At 37.7% G+C, this 21,248-nt stretch overlaps 2 protein-coding genes across 2 annotated transcripts; both read left to right on the forward strand.

Annotated features, from left to right (window-relative positions):
* Positions 1 to 306: 306 nt before the first annotated feature.
* On the forward strand, positions 307 to 8,650 carry rad21l1 (RAD21 cohesin complex component like 1). Its single transcript, XM_014983855.2, has 14 exons — positions 307 to 775; positions 1,045 to 1,211; positions 1,340 to 1,469; positions 2,318 to 2,417; positions 2,570 to 2,670; positions 2,840 to 2,947; positions 3,483 to 3,593; positions 3,689 to 3,784; positions 5,234 to 5,463; positions 5,539 to 5,620; positions 6,732 to 6,874; positions 6,955 to 7,065; positions 7,276 to 7,350; positions 8,160 to 8,650. Exons 2-14 carry the CDS (start codon positions 1,065 to 1,067, stop codon positions 8,346 to 8,348), a joined length of 1,623 nt encoding a protein of 540 aa, XP_014839341.2. The 5' UTR covers positions 307 to 775; positions 1,045 to 1,064; the 3' UTR covers positions 8,349 to 8,650.
* A 1,560-nt stretch (positions 8,651 to 10,210) lies between these two features.
* On the forward strand, positions 10,211 to 16,734 carry snpha (syntaphilin a). The gene is made up of 4 exons (XM_088007522.1): positions 10,211 to 10,379; positions 14,402 to 14,564; positions 14,666 to 14,815; positions 15,416 to 16,734. Exons 1-4 carry the CDS (start codon positions 10,211 to 10,213, stop codon positions 16,647 to 16,649), a joined length of 1,716 nt encoding a protein of 571 aa, XP_087863648.1. The 3' UTR covers positions 16,650 to 16,734.
* Positions 16,735 to 21,248: the final 4,514 nt, after the last annotated feature.

The following is a 21,248-nucleotide window of genomic DNA, read 5'->3' on the forward strand; positions in this document are numbered from 1 at the left end:
AATACATTCAAATAAATCCTAGGCATAAACTAGGATGTATGTCTACTGTAAAGAAAAGCTAGAATCTTTCATTCTTCTTCCAAAATAGACTTAATATGTATTTATTTTTGTGAAGTAAACTTGTACTTTAAACTGTATTACCAAAAATAAAAAGAGCTGTTAAGCTCTAATAGTTTAACAGGCCCTATCAAATAATCTTTTGTCATAACGTTTCTGAAAAGAATAAATACTTACTGCTGCTTTGAAGATGTTTTGTATGTTTTGTAGAATACGGTGTTAACGCTTGCGACTCGGAAGTCCGCCATCTTTGTTCTGATCGGCATACAGACATTCGGCTATTTTTGTCCTGCGCAATAACCAACAGATGCAAAATCAACATTGCAGTTTCTTATAAAAGAGTTACGGGAAAGATACAGATACAGGGAAGTGTGTTATAGTCGAATCAAGCCGAAAAATCTCAAATATCACTCAAATCTTCAAAGCTTCCTCCTAGTCGAAGGACGCGTTGACGCGTTTCTCTCGCGTCATCGTCGAGGGAAACGTTGACGCTGATAATTTTATTAATTTATTTATTCGTAATTTATTTGCCTCGTTAATATAATAGGTATCTACGCTGGTCGTTGTCTTTCTTCGAGCAATAAAAGAGTTACAGATTTTAAAAAGACTCGACATAGTTCGTTTTCTGGAACGGAAGTGATAGTTGCTTAGCAACTAAATACGTCTTGTGCTGACGTTCACTAATGGTTGTCAAAATTCGTTTTCGCTTGAACTAAAGGTAAGTTGTGCTCGTGATATCGGCGCTATTATCTCCCTTACAACGTTTACATTTCATTTCTAAATGATGAAGCATAAAATTTCTACCGACGTCATGTCTTTACCCATAAAACTTGACCTATAGCTGCCGGATTTTAGCTCACGACGCAGTGACAGCTAGCGTTAGCTGACTTTAACCTAACCTAGCATAAACGATACACAGTGTTGTTGCTATAAAATTTATAAACATGATCAAAGCTAGCTTGGCATCTCTTTGTTTTTCTATACCAGGTCATATTAATCCTTTCACAATGATGTTCTTCACGCAACTGTTTACGTCCAAAAGAGGTCCTTTAGCCAAAATTTGGCTGGCAGCGCACTGGGAGAAGAAGCTTACCAAGGCCCATGTGTTTGAATGCAACTTGGAAACATCCATCAGAGACATCCTTTCCCCTAAAGTACCACTTACTTCCTAAAAATGCATATCTACACCTTTTAGAATGAAATGTATCCATTTGTTAAATCCAGTTAATTTGGAGTAACTTAAACAGCTGATTATAAAAATGTGAATCTGATTTTCTTCTAGATGAAAATTGGTTTGAGGACTTCTGGTCATCTTCTTCTTGGCGTGGTCAGAATCTACTCCAGGAAGACAAAGTATCTCCTTGCAGACTGCAGTGATGCCCTGGTCAAAATTAAAATGGCATTCAGGCCAGGTATGACCCATTTATGACCCATTTTTTAAACTAAGAATCTGAATTTCCACCATAACTTGGACAAAATTACTATGAAATGTTCTTTTTCAAGTTTTTATTTTAAAATTCCACACACACAAAAGAACACCTCTAAAAACTTCATATAAAGGTGTTAGAAACAAGGGTAAACCTTGTAATTTTTAAACAAGGTTCATTATAAAACACTATTTTTCAAAGTAGTGTTTCTTACTGCTTTATATATTTATGTCTTATTTACCTACATGCAGCGTGTATTTTATTATGGTGTTTGGAGCTAAACCCTGACCACTGCTGTTGCATCATATCTGTTTTTATTTGCTAAAAATTGGTTATAGAAATTTTTGGTTATAGAAATACCAAGCAAAAATTTAGTTTTTATTTACAGAAAACGAGAAATGGTCAAAATAAGGAAAAAGATGCAGAACTTTCAGATCTCAAATAAAGCAAAGAAATCAAGTTCATATTCATTTAGAAACAACAAAACTAATGTTTTAACTCAGGAAAAGTTCAGGAATCAAGATTTGGTGGAATAACCAGAAGGATTTCAATGGGGTCCGGTGCAGTGGGCTCTTCATTTTACATTCATTTGTAAACTCATAATATGTGCAGGCTATAATTTTAAAAAATAATAAACAAGTCCTATTTTTTTATGATTGTTTTATTCTTGCTGAATTATAAACATTAAATTTTTTTTATGTTTCAATACTGTTTTTAATTGAAATAATTAAATAATGCATTAATCGATTAATTGATGCATTAATTGATTAATGCATCGATGTTGCATTAGATTAATGCAACGATTGATGTTGTTTTTTATGTCAATATTCCAGGTCAGACTGATATGCCTGTGGAAGGGCTTGAGGCGACAGTGAAGGCGATCACTCTGGTAGAAGACTTCACCGCCTTTGACACGCCACTGCCTCTGCCCAGGTGACAGCTCAGGCTCCACAAACACTCACCTCCAATATGTTCTCCAATTCTCCTGGAAACGTTTCTAATCCCCATGGAAACTATTTCAGATTGATTAATCAACAGTATCTGATTCTGATTTAAATGTTCTCCTTCATTTTTGATCGTCTAAGTGACATCGATGTGGACCATGTGTCCCTCAACCAGTGTCGCTCAGAGGATATCACTCTGAAAGAGGATTTCGGACATCAGTTTTTGAACTTTCAAGACATCGGTGAGAGAAAGATTGTTTTCATCCTCCTCCAGAGTTTGATGTTTATAGTAGTTTTATCATTTTGTGTTTCTGTTAATAAGGCAGGATCCATTTTTTTGACACCATATTTCCTAGGGCAAAGCTGCTTCTCATTTAGTCTTTGTCTCTTTTCGCTCTTTCTGACATGTAGGAGATGAGTTACAGAGCCAAGCAAACACACTGCTGGACCAAAGCTTTGATGACTTTTCAGCACATAGAGACGGATTTGGCGATGAGGAGAACGAATTTGACATACTTGGTAGATCGAATTAATTAAGCTGCTTTTTGTTCTTAAATCTAATGAATTAAAAAGCTCAGCATTTTTTCCAACTCTTTCCCTTGTTTTGTTAAAGCTGCAGTGTGTAATGTTTATAAAAAGTATTTTTTAATATATTTGTTAAATTTGTCACCATGTCCTGACAGTTTGTAATTAAGCAGATAATCTGTGAAAACATTGATCTCCTCTACCGTCTCTTTGAGCTACTATTGAGAAACACACTGTCCAAGAACAACCAATCAGAGGGTGTTATTGCTGTCAATCATCCTCATATACTCGCTGCTAAAGGTGCTAATGCCGCAGAAACAACTTGTGATTACAGGAAAACCGTTTATCTGCCATTTTCGGTGGGCTTGGTCTCTTAATTTTTTACAGAGCTATGTGTGACAGCTTAAACAAATATGTAAATAAATATTTATTTTTTTAAAAAGTTACTGCAGCTTTAATGTTTATTTCCATTAAAGGTAACAGTTTGTCATAGATTAAAGGGATCTGCTGCTTCTTGGTTTCCCTTCAGACTTCCTGACAAACCCCATCGATCAGATTGAAACCCAGAGTTTCATCCAGGAAGAGCTGCAAAGTGAAAATAAAGAAGGTTCTCCAGTTCAGGATGATGAACCTCACATAGGTGACGATGTTTTATAAAACAGCACTTTTAGGTCTGGAACAAACTCTGTGGGTTTTCATGTGTGTGATGGTCGTGTTTCTCCTGGTGTTTTCCAGACGTGGACCTCGGCTTTCCTGAGGAGACGGTAACTGAAACCACTCTGCTGATCAACGATGAGGACGCTTTTGCTTTAGAACCCGTTCCCATCACGCGTAAGCAAACACCTCAAACTGGGATCCTCCATTTCCCAGTGATCATTAAGGAGTCAGCTGAGATGTTGCGATGGCTGGGTCTGTCGCAATAAATCAATTATAAAACAAGCTCAGTAATTTCTATTTGTTTTATCATTTTTCTCTTTTCTTTCTAACTAAAACTGGATGATAAAACTCTTCAGTCTGATACTTTGGTCTCAACATTCCCTTTTTTTAAATTACAATTTAGTTTACAGAGATTTCATAATTCATTTTGTTTTTCCTGTTGTTTTGTTTTTTTATTTTGGATATTTAAAACATCTCCCAGTTCCAGTGTTAAATATTCATCAGAATCTAAAGTTTAGTGATTTTTCAGAATGTGTTGTTGCCATTATCATTTTATCACTTAAAAATGTCCCAAAGTAACAATATTATCGTTTATCGCAATAACTTCTGGGATGATTTATCGCCCAGCAATATTTGTTATTGTGACAGACGTGGCGATCGCAACTATTATTACAAATTCAGTCATTTTTCGCGGACTTATAATTTTCACAAGTCATCGCAATTTTGCTCACTAATAACTTAACCATTTTCTTTCATTTCTGACCAATCACTGCAACTTGGCTGAACTTTGACCAATCCGCTTTTCCTTTTTCTAATCTAACTTCCTGTTTCATGACGTCTCTTGAGAACCAAACCTGCAGGATTATGCTAAACTGTAAAAATTGTTGTTTTTTTGTTGTTTTTTTTTTGCAAAAAAACACTTCAATATGCTCTATAGCAGTGTTTTTTAAGGGACGGCCACCAGGAGGCGCTACAGGGCCTCTGAAAACTTGAGGGAAGATGTGAAAAAAATGGCAAAAATAAAGATTTTTACTCAATTTCTTTATATAATTTCTTTATATCAAAGTATATTTTTTTTATTTAAAATATCTAATCTATATTTAAATTATTATAAAATAAATGTTCATCTTGGCCAACTAAAATCAGAAGGAATGAGGCAGCATTTCTGCTAAACAAATATAATAATTATTGAGAATTAAGGAGAAAAAAACTTACTAAACTTTGATATTTCTTTACATATTTTGAAGCCCAGTTCTATTGGACTGACTTCTACTGTTTATCCAGTTAATGTTAATTTTAATGACCAATATTAAATTCTTCTTTTGGCAGTTCTTCAGGATGTGATTTTATTGTATTGATGCTGATATTTCAAGAAGCTACTTGGTAATGTTATGTGCACTTTAAATATTAATTATGTTAAAATCCTTTTTTGGATACTTAAGTGCAGCAATTTGAACTGTTTTGTAAAAATAAAGCTTAAAAAACTCAACTTTTTGAGAGAGGTGCTGCAAAATCAGAAATTTTAATCTGCAACTACCACATAAAAACATTGCAACATCCTGGAGGGACTAAGAAGTCAAACAGCCTTTTTGATTTTTAAAAAAATAATTGTTTTTATTTAAGCAAACGCTGAAAAAAAGCTGGGTAAGAGGAAACGTAAGCTGGTGGTCGACCAGATGAAGGAGCTGAGCAACGACGCCATCAGGGAGCAGATCTCGGATTATTCGGATCTGGTCGCTCCGCTGGACATGGCCCCACCGACGGTGCAGCTCATGCTCTGGAAGGAGAGCGGCGGAGCCGACAAACTCTTCTCCAAACCGTGCTCCACTCTGGTTAATCCACTCATTAAAGAGGTAAAACACAACATGTTTTGTCTTTTACCGTATTAATACCTGGTACCTGTATATAAATGGATGTTGCCTTCGCAGGTCTTTGCCAAAAGTGTTTTCCAGGTAAAATTTTACAGCGTAGAAGAAGAGGTTGAACAGATGCGGCAAGAGAAACAAAAAGGTACATGAGTCATGCTTAATGTGATTAATTTGCAAACGCAAGGACAGTCACTGAAACGCCTGATGAAGATGCATAAAAGCCTTAAAATAAATGCATTTTCTTATTGCAATCCGCTGCAGAAACACAGAATCTGTTTTCTAGTTTCTAGAGCAAATATCTTGAAATAAGACAAAACTGTCAAGTTACTTTTCAGCAAGATATAAGATTTTGTTTTAAGTCAATAATTCTTGAATATTGATGAAAAAGTGCTAGTTGCTCTGGCAAATTATTTCACTTTTAACATGGGAAAAATGTAAAATGTCATAAAGTGAAAACGTGTTTATACATTCCTAACTCTAAGTCTTTTGTTTATGTAAAATGTTTCGGTTGCAGGAGAAAACGGCCTTTTATTAACCCTTCAGACTAACAGACCCATCAAAACTGTCAGATTACCCTCAAAAATAGTCCAAATAGTTTAAATGTATTTTGATTTTCTTTCTTTCCTTCTTTCAGAAAGATTCTGTCATGTTTATATTTTAGAGTAAGAATAGAAAGTTTTGCTGTTTTGCTTTTCAATTTTTCACATGTTTATCCAAAAGAAAAAGACATAAAACTTCAGATAACTAACAAACGAGATGTTAACATACATGGAAAAACATCTGAGTGTAGCAGAAAACTGTCAGTATTCAAGACATAGACAGAAAAAAAGGAGTAAATTTCTACAAAAAACTCAGAAATGATGAGATCAGAAGTTCTCTAGAAAAATACAGGAAACTCTGTGAGCTCCATGTCGAAAATGTTCAAGAAAAAACCTCAGAATCTTTTACATTAACTTTATAAATTTTCAAGAAAAAACTTGGAATTTTGAGGTTCTTTTTTTTTCTTTTTTTTTTTTTAGAAAGTTTCTGAGATTAATCCCAAAATTTCTGAGATTTTTGATGGAAACTTTTGCCTTTTTTTTTGTTTTTTTATCTGCAGTGATCCTAATTTTTGCTGTACATTTGTGAGATAAGGGAAAACAAATCCCTCATTGACCACCAGGGGGCTCTGCATGTTTTAAAACATTTTATAAAATATTTTTCCAGCAGACTTGTTGTTTTTTTTCTACCTGTTCTGATTGGTTTCATTGCAGCTCAGGGAGACATCAGCCCCCTCTTCACAGGCGACGCCAGTGTGGGAGATTCATCCGCAAACACTGAAGTAACTCACAACACTGAGCTGATGGCCTTTGACCTCATGAATGACAATCAGGAGATGTATTCTGCCGTCCTCCATGTAAGCTCTAACAGGAAGTATCACCTGAAAATGTGAGGAATGTCGTCGTTTTTTACTCCTTTGTGATCTGTGTCTGTCAGGATGAACTCAGCGTAGATATCGCTCATCCCGACCTGCCGTCAGAGGACTCCATGTTTGTCCATCCCTCTGATGTGGAGCAACGCACTCAGTCAACTTCTCTCCACACACAGGTGCTTACGAGGAAACAGACGCTTCCTATCGCTTTTCTCCTCCTGCTGGCCTCCTCTCCGGCTCTAAATAACTGAAATGTCTGAAAATAGCTGGTAGTGAAGCTTTAGTCTGTCGGCTCCTAACAGATGGCAGGTGTTAATTTTCCCCTGCTGGCTGGATGACGTGTGCAGCATCCCTGATTAAAAACATGGTGCTTTTCCAACCTACAGTCTCTGCTGGGGAGCCAGGACTTTGAGGAGAGGAGAATAACTAGGAGAGCAATGAAGCTTCTGAACAACCTGAAGGTAAAAGGCCTGCTACTGAAAAATAACAAAACTACAGGTGAAAAAATAGCTGACAGGAAAATAAAATATTATTATAGATCCAAAACATAAAAAAGGTTCCTTTATTAAAATAAAAACATCCAATTATTTTCTGTTTTGTTGACAAATTTCTCTTGATTTGTAGTTATGGGCCGAATAAAATCATTTAAAGGGCCACGATTGGCCCCTGTGCCACACCTTTGTCACCCTTACACAGAGATACCCAAAAATTATACCGAAGTAAAAACAGCTCTACTTGAACATATTTTAACCCAAGGAAAAAAGTATTTGGTAAAAAGTCTACTCAAGTATTCATCAAATTATCAATCATTCAATATTTAAAAATGATGTAATCAGATGGACCAAAATATAAAGTTAAATAAAAAATAACAAAATCAGGGAAATAAAAAAAAAATATCTTTTTTTTTTCAATAAAAAACTTTATCAAAAGCTGCAAGTGTGTGTCTGTGTCAGTGGGTAAAACGTTCAGAAAATGTAGTAGAAAGTACAGAGTGGTAAAAATACTCCTAAAAGTAAATTTTGTCAAAAAAAAGTTACTCAAGTAAATGTAACTAGTTACTGCCCAACTCTGTTAAATGTGCATTAACACATTTTATTCAAAACGGACAGTGTTTTTTTTTTTGAGGATTTTGCTACACAAAAATTATTTCTGCCTTATTTTTCCCCAGGAATGTAACGACTATTACAAAAACGGACTGAAACGACACCTGAAACCAATAAAAACCAATCAGAACTGATCTGATGGATGTGTTTGCGTTTTGTTTCTGCAGCACAGCCACGGCGGCGCCGGAGATCCCGCCTTCAGCCTGCTGTCGCTCTGCAGAGGAAACACTCGATCGCAGGCTGCAGCCACTTTCTTGTCTCTGCTGGTTCTGAAAAAGCAACAAATCGTGGTTCTGCACCAGCCGGGCCCATACCTGGACGTCTCTGTGGCCCCCGGGCCCAAATACTACACCTGAAGCGGTTCTGGTTGTTTGGAGTAGAAGCCGTTTGGTCACAGCAAGCTCATTTCAGTTGTATGAAACTGGTGTTGGCCTGTTTCTGAGAGAGAAAGTATTTATTTTTTATCGTTCTTTGTATTTTGTAACTTATTTCAGCTGCTGGTTTTTTACATTCCCACCTGTTTGGTTCACGTCTTGTTCGAATGTCACCTGCATGTCGGAGCAGCTCCATCCCAGGTGTGATTCATTTAACCTGAGAGAGAAAACCAAGGTGAAAACTTACTATGTAAAATATATAAAGTAATTCTCACACCTGTGAAGTTTGATGACAGGTTTGTTGTGTAATTTAAATATTCTGTCCGTGCCAACAAAGTTTTAATTTTCTGAAAGCTAAAATCATCAAAGTTATAAGAAATAAGGGCTTGGAATATTTACTCTTTACACACTGAGTCTAAAAAATAGCTTCAGTTTCTGAAATGAGTAACAAAAAGCATTTATTTTCACAATGTTCTACTTTTTTGAGATGTAAATGCCTTAAAATTAAAACAAAGGAAGGAAGCAAAACAAAACCAGGTGCAGAGAAACACATTTTTTCAGAAACCTGACATTTTGGTTGTATGTAATATTCTAATTTTCTGAGACATTAAATGAATAGATTATTTATTATCTACGTTTCGCTGTAGCAAGTGATTCACACGTTGCATGATTTACATCAGAAATCAAATGAAAATAGAAAAAGACATGGAAGAACATGTAATTTTAGGCTAAACTAAAATGTAATTGATGTAATCAATTCACAAGTTAATTTACCAAATGTTTTCTCCACATCACAAGTGAAATTTTATTCCTTCCTTTAAATGCAACCTGTTCATCTCGTGATCTCAAGAAAACAAAGCTCATTTTCTCAAGATTAACTTAACTCAAAAACTTAATTTGAGGGGAAAAAATGGGGGGAAATATATATGTGGAAAACAAGAAATGAACTCAATATCTTGAGAAAAACATTGGGGAAATTAATTATTTATCTAGAAAATACAGGAAGTTAAGTGATTATCTCTAGAAAACTATTTTAAAGCTAAATTGTTTCAAGAAAATCATTGAGAAATTAATTTTAACTTCTTGAGAAAACCATTGTTAAATTAACTCGAGATAAGTTAATAATGAAAATTAACTCGTTATCTCCAGTAAACGTAAAATTAAGACATTATCTCAAGAACTCAAGACAAAGTATTTGTGGATAATGTGAAATTAACTCATTATCTCTAGATAACCAGTGGAGATTAACTCCTTGAGAAAACCATCAAGAATTTAAGTCGTTATGAGAAAATAGTTGTCATCTAATAACGGTGTTATTAACCATCGTTAAGGAGGTATAAGGAGTTAATAATGGAAATTAAGTCGCTATCTCTAGAAAGCCAATGGAAATTAACTCCTTATCTTTAGAAAACCACCAAGAAATTAAGTCATCTCTGGAAACCCAGTGGGAATTTAACTCCTTATCTTGAGAAATCAGGGATTTAAGTCGTTACTGCGAGAAATTGATCTCTAGAAAACCATTGTTATTAACCGTCATTAAGGAGTTAATAATGGAAATTAAGTCGCTATCTCTAGAAAACCATCAAGAGAAAAATGTGAAAAACGTCCACTCTCGGCTGCCGTAGACTCTATGTGTGTTTGAATCTATATAATATGCGTTTCACTCAATTAAATAAGCGATAAAACTATATTATTGTACTTTTTTAGATCCTTCCTAATATGTTTTCAGGCTGAGTGTTTTATCGGGTCTGGGTTGTGAGCGGCTGCTCCGCGTGTCTTGCGGGGATGTTGCGGGTCTCCAGATGAGGCGTGATGAGTCCCTCCTGTCACTTTAAGAAGCAGCAATGCAGCAGCGGCTCTCGCCTCATTTCGTCTCGGTGCTTCATGGCTGCAGGATGGACTCTCATCAGCACCGCCAGCACCTCTTCTTCCTGCTGCCGCCGGGGACCATGAAGTCGGGCCGGAACCGAGGCTCTTCCGCGGTACCGAACCGGTACTGTTTCACCAGCACAGGTAGAACCCGTCCGCCTCCGAGCTCCACCTTTCCATCCGCTGTATATAGGACACTGCTGAGTCTGGGTTCGTTTTATTTGCTAAGATAGAAAGTAGATTCTGGCTGATTGAATCTCTCTTGTGCGGGGACTTATTTATTTATTTATTTATTTATTTATTTATTTATTTATTTATTTATTTATTTATCTATCTATCTGTAAAATTATTTTCTGCGTGTGACAGACGAGAAGGATTCGCTGCTGACATTTTAATCGCTGCATCATTTGAACCTGAAGCGGTCTGGTTTCATCCTCCTCCACACTTACGTAAGGTGATTGCGTATTTCTCACCAGCTCTTTTCCACTTGTTGCGCAAAGCAGAGCAGAGCTTCGTCCTAGAAAAGGAGGATGTAGGACGGGGAGGAGAAGCAGGCTCTCCTCCTCCAGACCGGTTCTTCATCAGCTTTATGAAACTCTGCTGAGGAAAATGGCGACATTTTGTGCTCATTTCAGATAAATATTTCTCTTTAAGTTCATTGTTTACACTCTGCTGTGCTTAGTTTTACAAAAATGTACGATATTTCTGGCTTGTTTGAGTTATTCACAATAAAATAAATGTTTTTATAGAAGTAGCAGAAGTGAAGTTATGCCTCATTTGTAGTTCTTTGCAAAAAATAAAATAATTCAGAGCCCTTTAACTTCTCCACAACAAAAACGGTAATGTAGTAGAAAACTTTAGAAAAACAAAAGATCTGAGAAGTTTTTGTGCATTTTTATTCAGTCATATTTACTCTCATAAAATCTAGTGAAATTAATTTTCTTGTGTCCTGTCACCCTTACATAAAATCAGATGTAATTAGTTGGAATTAGTATGCATAAGTGAAGGATTAATTTATATTTTTTATGATAATTGTGTTGTAGTTTAATTGTTTTTGGTATTTATTGTTTGTATTGATTTAATTTTTGTATTAATTAAATTTGTGTAAGGACAACAGATGACTTAAAGCCTTTTGGCTAATTCTGCCGTGTTTACAGAAATGTGAATTAATGTGCATTGTCCCTTCCAATTAAACTAAATTAACATTTTTTAGAATGTTACTAAATTCAATGCTTGTTGCACTTAACTGCTTCAGATCATTAAGAAAATCCAAAATAGACAAAGATAAGCTGAAGAAATAAAAACATTATATTTTCAAATGATTTTATTTATTAAGCGAGAAATCCAAACCACCTTCTCTCTGAAAAAAGTAAACATCTCTTAAAGTTAGTAACTTTTGTCTGACATAAACATTTCCAATAATGTTTAATGGACGAATTTTCTGCTGAATCGCTTTAATCCATAACATCTGAGGGTTTCTGAGCCTGAAAGGACACCATGCCAGGCCGAGCCTCAGGGGGATTTAAACCTAAACTGGGTCACTGAAAAACCTTCAGTTTAATTTATTTATTGAGCCATCCAGAGGTGAACTGGCTCTGTGTCGTCGTCCTGCTGGACAACCAAAGTGTTCTTGAGTTTAAGGTCAAAAATTGACAGATTTCCATTCTTTGCTCCATTAATTTCAGCAAATCCTGCCGTTATGATGTTCTTTTTCTGAAAAACAGAATGAATTAAAACACTCACTCCACACACTCAGGCATAAGAGATATTTACAGTGTCAACTTCACCTGGAAAACGACTACACTGCAAAAACGCAAAATCTTACTATTTTGGTCAAGTTTTGAGTGCAAATATCTTACTACGGTAGAAACAGGAAAAGAAAAAGTAACTTTCAGCAAAATATAGGAGCTTGTTCGAAGTCAGTAATTCCTTAATATTCATGAAAAAGTACTAGTTCCACTTATAAGACATTTTTGCCATGTTATAAGTGAAATAATCTGCCAGTAGTAATTAAAAGTTCTTTGTCTAAAGGGCAAGTGATGGAAATAACGGCATACTACTTTAAAACAAAAATGCATTTCAATGAATAAAACTATAACAGAGTTGAAAAAATGCACTACCAGCCCAAAATAAATTAAAATACTCTTTCACACTTCTGAGTTAATAATTAGGACAATGATATATTGTTTGCAACTTATATAGCTCATTTAATGCATATGTCCATTAAAGTTTGTTTTAATTTTTGAGAAAAGGTTTGTACAAGATTTGTTTCTTCTTCCTGCTCTCTGTTTGCGAATTAATGATGAAATTTGTTAAATGAAGCGAAACGTTTTATTTAGGTCTGGACAATAACTCAGTAACAATATATGTACCCATAATTAATATCAACAGATGATATATCTGGAAGGATATTCAGGATATAGAAAATTCTCTGAACTCTAATCCAGAACCGCACAGCATTCTGGGAAATGTAGGCAGAGGAAAGACTTGAGCTGCTCAACCTCCCAAAGCCAGATAAGTTAGTGGGACCAACTAACTCACTCATTCTTTGGTTGCCTAGCAACGACCTGTGGAGTAACTGATGCAGCAGCAGTTTAAGGTTCCGCCATTTTGCCTCATAACTGCTTAAAAAAAAGCAACACCGTGGAGAGAAAGCTGTGGTTAAACAGGAAAGGTCACCTCAGACATTTAAAACAAAAAATATTCAATAATTGATACTGGATATGAAACACTTTTATGTTTTCAGCCATATTGTTCAGCCCTAATTTTATTACATAACTCAAATCCTAATCCAAGAGAAGGTTAGCAGTAGCGGTGATCCATCTGTTTCTAACAGGAACGATAAAAAGCAAGTAAATGTCTCTGCCAACCTCCAGTAATCAGACTGTCGTGTTGTTCTTCTGTCAGTATTCGTTGAATCATGTTTATTTTCAGCTCTGCTGCAGAAGGACAGCCCAGGCTGTGAACTCACTGGTCCTCTTTGTGTCCTCGCAGAAAGAAGGCTTTATTTCCTGCTAATATCTTTCCTAAGGGATCAGACTGTTGTCACTGGGTTACAGTGAATATATACACAGAGCAGATCATTTAGGGCAGAATTCGTCCTCTTTTGGGATTCATCTGGCTGGATTTGAGCTTGTCTCTGATTATGTAATGTACTTATTTTGCTGCCTGCTGCAGTTATTACAGACTGGCTGTGAGGGCTCCCAGCGTCCCATTAGCAACAGCACAGACGACCTCGGATTTGCTTTCCACCCCAAATGTCTCTCACTCCAAGTCGGAAGTCATCTTCCATTCAGCGCAGGTAATTTTCAGAGTTTCAAGTCTCACTCAGCTGTAACTTTAAAGGGAACACATGCAAAATTTAAACTTTACATGTTTTTATACTTTCATTTGGGTTTTAACTGCTACTAAAAACAACTCAGGCGCTTAAAAAAACGAGAGAAAAAAAACAAAACAACCAGCCCTTTTTTGGCAACAAATTAATGTTTTCTATGTCAGGAAAATGAGCCATTTCAAAAACCTCCTGATTGTTAATGCTGTGTTCCAGTTATTTGTTCAGTTTGTAGTTGCAGGCAATACAGGTAAAACAAATTTTAGACGGACTCTTACTTGTCTTTTACAATAGGTGTGTTTCCATTACAGCTCACTACTGTTGATGCGAAGAGCAGCCATATTAAAACGCAAAGCCCACCTTACAAGTCGTAACTGGAGGTAGTTGAACTTGCTCCGTTTCTCAGTGGGAAATCCGACTTGGGGAGGGGGGTCCCAGATGATTTTTCCAACTAGGAAATCAGGATTTCCCAGTTCCAAATACAGCTGGAAAGCAGCATTAGTCACAATCGAGGAGCACTGCGCCGTTACCTAGCAACCCCAGCCAAGTCCAGCCCCGTTACCTAGCAACCCATGCTGAGCTCCTGCAAGTTTTGTCAGCTGGTTTTATTGTACAATGGCTGCTGGAAAAGACGAGTGTTTTGTTGTCGACTTACCATCCAGAAAACCACTTTCTGCATTCTTGTTGGTTGTGCAGGAGGCTCCACTTATGCTATTCAAAGATGTGCAGTTGTATAATTGCGATAATTTTTTAAATAAATTGTAACAAACATGTTTTGTATCGTCTACAAACCTTTCCTAACCTGTTTATGGAAGGATAATAAATCACCTTTAAGGCTTTGGAGTAAAGTCTATTTTCCCTTTAAGGCGCTCAGTTGGAACGAGTGGCGGGAGCAGGGGATGTTCCCATAGTGACATGTCCAGCACTTACACCTATCCCGGACGGACGAGGGGTTCTGATGGCAGCCCCACAGCCCGGACCAATCCAAGCACGCCCAGGTGGGTTACTGTTCGGCCGCATGAGCAGAACAAGGGTTTCCAGTTGGTGTGTTAATGAGTTGGTGTGTTAATCAGGTGTTCACCTGTTTGTGCCGATTCAGGCGCCAGACGAAGCACATGGCCTGCATCAACAACCATGGGATCAAAGTCCCGGCGCCGGAGCAGTACCTGACCCCACTGCAGCAGAAGGAGGTCTGCATCCGACACCTGAGGGCCCGGCTGAGAGAGAACGTGGAGCGACTGCAGCACAGGTCCACCAGCCATCTAACCATCCTTTCATCCATCCAACCAACCAACCAGCCAGCCAGCCATCCAACCAAACATCCAGTCATCCAACCAATCATCCATCCAACCCACCAACAAACCAACCAGTCATCCAACCAACTAACCATCCAACCAACCATCCAGCCAACCAGCCATTCAACTAGCCATCCAGCCATCCAACCAACCAACCAACCAACCAACCAACCAACCAACCAGTCTTTCATCCATCCATCCATCCATCCATCCATCCATCCATCCATCCATCCATCCATCCATCCTCAATTAATCCATCCAACCAGCCAACCAACCAGCCATCCATCCATCTACTAATCCATCCTTCTTTACTTCCATCAGTCCATTAATACATCTATTCATCTGTCTGTCCAACAATCCATCCACCCATCTGTCCAACCAACTGCCCATCGATTAATCAATCCATCAATCCGTCCGGCCGTCCATCTGTCTACTAGTCCATCCAGACATCCATCCATTAATCAAGCTATTTTTCCATTTTATGTACATCAAACCATCCATCCATCTTTCATTCGTTCATCCATTGTAATAATCCTTCTCTTATTATTTTCCAGGGACTATGAAATAGAAGAGTTGAGGACCCAGCTGAACAAGATGCAGGAAGACTGGATAAAGGAGGAGTGTCACCGCCTGGAGGCCCAGTTAGCTCTGAAGGAGGCCCGTAAGGAGATCCAGCACCTGCACGAAGTGGTGGAGTCGGTCAAATCCAACATTGGCGTCCATGACCAAGACCCTCACGATTATAAGCCATACTCAGGGCTGCAGGCAGTTCGGCCTGGAGGAAAGTCCAGGTCCTGTGGTTGTTCCCCCGCCAGCACCTTGACCCGCGGTTCCACCTTGACTCGCCGGAGCAGCGAGGCTCTGCAAATGGACCGCAACCCTCCAGAACCAAGTGGGGCGCCTCGCTCCGCAGGACAAACCCACCTGCTGTTGGAGGCGGCACTCCTGTCTGAGCAGCTGCCGCACCAGGCTCACCACCTCCGGCCTGGACCGGCTGTCTCCCGCTCGGCCACCTGTGAGCGTCTGTGCAGTGGCGGCGCCGTGCTGCCCATGTCCCACTCCTGCCACTCCCTCAGCAGCAGCTGCAGGTGTGGCGGACATGCCTACCTCCCGCATCATCACCCGCATCATCACCTGTTCCTTCACTTACCTCAAGAAGAGCCGCCACTTTCAGCAGCAGCAGCAGCAGCACCACCCACCGTCCCGGTCCCAGTCCCGGTACCGGAGAAGAAACCGGAGGTCCGGTCTCAGGGCTGCAGCCCCACCATGACCTGGCTGAGCGAGGAGAGCAGCACCGAACAGCTGAGCGTCATTTCCACAGGGAAACCAGAAGTCACCCTTTCGGATCCATGGTCAGTGTCAATGTCTTTACCTCCGCTGTCCCTTCCAGATCTCCCTCCCGCTGCTGCTGACAAACCTGAGGACATCAGAAAGGTGCTGGCAGGGCCCCACACTCACCAACCCAAGCCAGTAGAGCAACTTCCTGTTAGACAGGAAGCTACTGTACTGGAATTTGACGAGGACGAAGCAGAGGGAAGTGAGGACAGGCGACCCCCTGAGTTGTCGCACTGGAGCCGCTACTTCCTGGTAGACCTTCTGGCTCTGGCGATGCCGGTGGTTCCCACTATGGCGTGGCTGTGCCGGGGGGCACCACAGGAAGTCATGCCCGCCTACCACATTGGGTCCCTGCTGAGAGGCTGCTGTGCTGTGGCCCTCCACTCGCTTCGGCGGCAGGGCGCAGGCCGGGACAGGCCAACCGCTGGCATGAACGGGACAACTTCAGTCTGACTCTTCAAGCCCACTTCTAGATTAACGGGGATCTATTATGCCAAATTAACATTTTTATGCCACCATTTGGGTCTCAACTGCTTCTAAGAACAACCCAAGCAATTTTAAAAAACGAACATCCAGCTGTTTGACAATAAGGCTACGTTCATATTGCAGCCAAAAGTGACCCAGTTCCGATTTCTTGTCAAATCGGATTTCTTGGCGTGGTCGTTCACACTTTCAAATAAATGCAACTTGTATGTGATCTCCAGTGTGAACTACCATAAAGTGTCCCGCATGCACAGGAGAGGGCGCAATAACGTCACACAGAGAGCGCGTGCAGTGTTTTGCCGACCGCCATTAATAAGAAGTGCTCAGTGTTTGGGGAAGAAAACATGGATGCTAACGGTAGAGCATAGCTTATGTAACTCTTCGTATTTAGTTGTCGATCACCTAGCACAACAAAGAACGAAAAACTCCTCACAATGTGACTGACTGCAGGCAAGTGGTCCGACAGGCTGTAAAATAAAAGACACGGTTAGCCGGCGCAGCTCCCACTCATAGGGTCACATTTTTCCAGCCCAACCACGAGAAAACTTTACAAATTATATTTGTAAAGTTTTCTCAAAGAACAATTAGCGAAGTTTTTACAGTACTTCGTTAATTGTTGAACTAGAAAAATATGACCCTAAGAAAAAAAAGAAGTGAAGAGCTGCCTCTCTCGCACCCACCTCCACCAGCGCTCCTCAGAGCTCTGCCGGGGGAAGCCGCGAGACTGCCTGAAGGACCCGTTGCATGCAATCACTCATCACACCACTAGGTGGCTCCAAACATATGTGTTGATTAAAATTCTCATAAACACACACAACCATCATTTGTATGGTACTACAATCATTCTACATACTACAATCATTTTGACCAAAACTCACACAAAGACACACACAAGCTTTTCTCTCTGTTACACTTACTATTTTGAATTTGTTTTCCAACAGGAGCCAGCACATTAACAACTTATTCCTCATTATCGTCCGTCATGGTTGTTGCTTTTCTTCCCAGTTGGGCGTATCAGGACACAGAATAGTGATGTGGACGTTAGGTCGCATTTGAAAAAAATCTAACCTCTATTGTTCCTATGGTTCAGACTGTCATGAAAATATCAGATATAGGTCGCGTTACATAAAAAAAATGGAATTGGGTCACTCCAGTCTGCAGTATGAATGCAGCTGAAGTTAACATTTTTAGCCTTTAGAAAACCGTTTCAAAAACCTTCCGTTACCTAGCAACTCCAGCCAAGCTCAGCCCGTTACCTAGCAACCCAGTCAAAGTTCCAGCACATGGCTACTGGAAAAGACAAGTGCTTTGTTACTGACTTACCAGAAAATATGTTTGTATAATGCTTGAAGACGGTTGTATAATGTCTGTTTGCAGCCATTTTCAAGTGCGAGTGTAAACATTGAGTTGGGGAGCGAGGCCAGCAGCAGCTTGTTTGGATTTAAAATGACAGGAGGCCCTAAAACTGAATAATTATGTGCAAAAATGTAATGAACATGTTTTGTATTGCCCATAGATCTATTCTAACATGTTCAAGGAAGCATAATAGGTCACCTTTAACATCACCAGTCTAATCATCTGCAGATCAACTCTGACTTTTAAATCCCTACTCCTTGTTGGATGCCTGCTCATTTAGGAATTTTAGTAATTAAATAATTGCGCTTGTAATTCTGCCAGCAGGTTAGTGACTTAGAAAAACAAGAACTAACTGGAATTGTTTAATTTCTCACATATGCCCTCTGCTTTTGCAATATTAGAGTATTATTGAAAAGTTTAATCAGTTTTTCAGTTCAAAAAGGGAATCTCATCACACAGAATTACATTTTAGGTTTTTTTTCCTCAGATAATGTTTATTATTTTAGGGCTTACAGCAAATGAAAACCCAAAATTCAGTTTCTCAATATTACATTTGGGATTTATGTTATGACCTACACCAGAGGTCTGCAACGTCAACAACTGAAAATACATTTTGCCCTCAGTCCAGCTAAATACAGCTTTAGCTCTTCAAATGTTAATGTTTTGAAAAAAGACAACTTCCATTTTTAAAATAAATATTTATTATAGGAAATTTGTTGTATGTTTTAAAGAAGCACAATTTTATTTCCAGTTTTAGATTTTAAAACAAATCAAAATGTGACAATCTTTGCAAACAGAGGATAAATAAATGTAAAGAATGTAAACGACTACTTTCATTCAGTTGTGCAAGTTCAATACAATTATTCTACAGAAAATCTGGAAAAACTACTAAAACTTGCATTTGTTAGTATATTTGATCATTTTTAGCTAAAGTTTTAAAGAGCTTGGTCAGATTGGATTATATTTGTTTTAGTTCATTCTTCATTCTGTTGATCGCTTTCTTTATGGAGATGATGTTTCCAGTTTCCAACAGGATTTTGTACCTGTTCACTCTGATAAAGGTACATTTCTGTATTTAAAAACTTTCTATATTGACTTTATTTAGTATTCAAAATTTTATGAGAAACTGAATCTTAAATTTCCATTTTCGCTGAGTCATAATCTTCAAAACAATACATTCTTAAAGTATAGAATTCTGTTTAAGTGAGTTTTAAACCGATTCTTATAAACTTTTCAAGGATATTCTGATTTACGGAGAGCTGTAAGTGCTCAGCTCCTTTAACAGTTTGCATGTAAAGCACAGATTGTTTCAGACCTGCATTGGTTTTGGTGACCAACCTTCAGGGCAAAGATGTACAGTTTATACAATTAAAAATAATCTGAAGTTATGCACTTCTCTTTTTGTATCAAAAGTATTTTAAATTAGATTTAAGGAAATGTTATCCGTGTCTGAGTGCAAGAAAAAGCAGGAATTCATTTTAGTTTTACAAACTTAAATCTAATGTTTTAAAGCATTTTACATGTTTGCTGCTATATATGCTTGCTACAGTGTGTGAGGCCTTATAAAAAAGGAGTCAATTTCCACCAAAAAACTCAGAAATTCTGAGATTAACAGTAATTTTCTAGAAAAAAGCTTGGAAATGTAACTTTTTTTTTCTTCAAAAAGGACATTTCTGAATTTCAAGGTCAAAAATCAAAAAATGTTTTCATAATCTGTAAGCCATAATCATCAAAATTACAATAAAAAAAGGCTTAAATATTTCACTGTATAATGAATCTATGGGTTCCACTTTCTGAAATGAGTCAAAAAGGATTAAACTTTTTCACAATATTCTAATATCTTGCGATGACCCTTTATAAAGGTTTAACACTCTGTCATCAATGTACAATAATTCAGTCAAGGTTTGACCATAACGCTTCTCTCAACAGCTATAAAAATACTTCAAAATGCTCTTTTGTGTTTCCAAACGTAGAATAAAGTATTTTATGAACCTTAAACTGTGTTGTAAAGAATTTATTTTCTAGAAATGATGAATAAAATGGTGTCCAGAGTTTTAAAACGGTGAAGCAGCGTCTTACCAAATGCAAAACGATAGGGGGCGCACTTTCCCCCAGAGCCAGGATATGAAGGCACAACGAACAGCCAACGTTTTCTTTCCCCCTGGTGAAGCTGCCTGCGTTTTCAACGTTTAGCTCTTTTCAGTTCCTGAAACTGAAATCAAACTCTTGTCAACCAAACTATTAAACTAATAATTTATTATATTTAAGTTATATTTAAGAGACTTGACCAAACACATGATAACTGTTCTTCACAGCATGAAGAAAATGCTACATTTTCTGAATATTGTAATCAATATTTTCCATGACTACCATGTTATCACCCACTTAAAATACACCAGTCATATGGGGCTAAATTGGCACCATAAAGTTTATTAAATATTTTTCAAACTGAATTTTTTTTTTAAAACTTAAAAAAAGAAGGTTCTGGGACTTAAATAAAATTAAAGATTCAAGTTAAAATTATTTTGAAACTGAGGAAAAGATTTAAATAAATAAAAAATACAACTGAAAAAAAAAGTTCATAACCATAATTATGAAACTGGGAAAAAAGTTTTAGAACTGAAGATTTTTGAAAGTTAAAAAGAAAATAACTCCCCACTACTTTCAAGATTATTTTACCCTCCCTTTCAGTTTTTATTTTCTTTTTAGCTTTCTGGCCCCAATTTAGTTCCATACAGAGTCTACCCAATAGACCAAAACACATATTTATCATGTCGAGTTTCTTGAAACATTTTGTCCTGCAAATAAATATAGATCCACATAATTCATTGCAATTGTTATCGCAAATTCTGCAGTAATAATTGAGATTTTTATATGTGCAGCTAAAGTATTTTTTTCTGCTTTGAGATTTAAAACTGGATCTATCAAATCTTATATGTGTCGACACCATTTTATACTTTTAAGTTGCCTAATAAACTGGACTTTATAATAAAATCACCCAAAATCCTTAAAAAGAGAAGACAGAAGAAACCACAAATGTTCATGAAAAAAAACTTTGGCTAGTGCAAAAAAATATTGCTCCTTAAGAGTAAAATGCTTCAGAGGTAAAGTTAACATGTTACAAATCTCACAAGAGATGTCCTTTTTTAAACAATTAGTCAATGCTATATATATATATATATATATATATATATATATATATATAATTAAGAG

The sequence above is a fragment of the Poecilia mexicana genome, unplaced genomic scaffold (assembly GCF_051168715.1).
Source record: "Poecilia mexicana isolate PSO_F unplaced genomic scaffold, ASM5116871v1 scaffold_7, whole genome shotgun sequence".
NCBI lineage: Eukaryota > Metazoa > Chordata > Actinopteri > Cyprinodontiformes > Poeciliidae > Poecilia > Poecilia mexicana.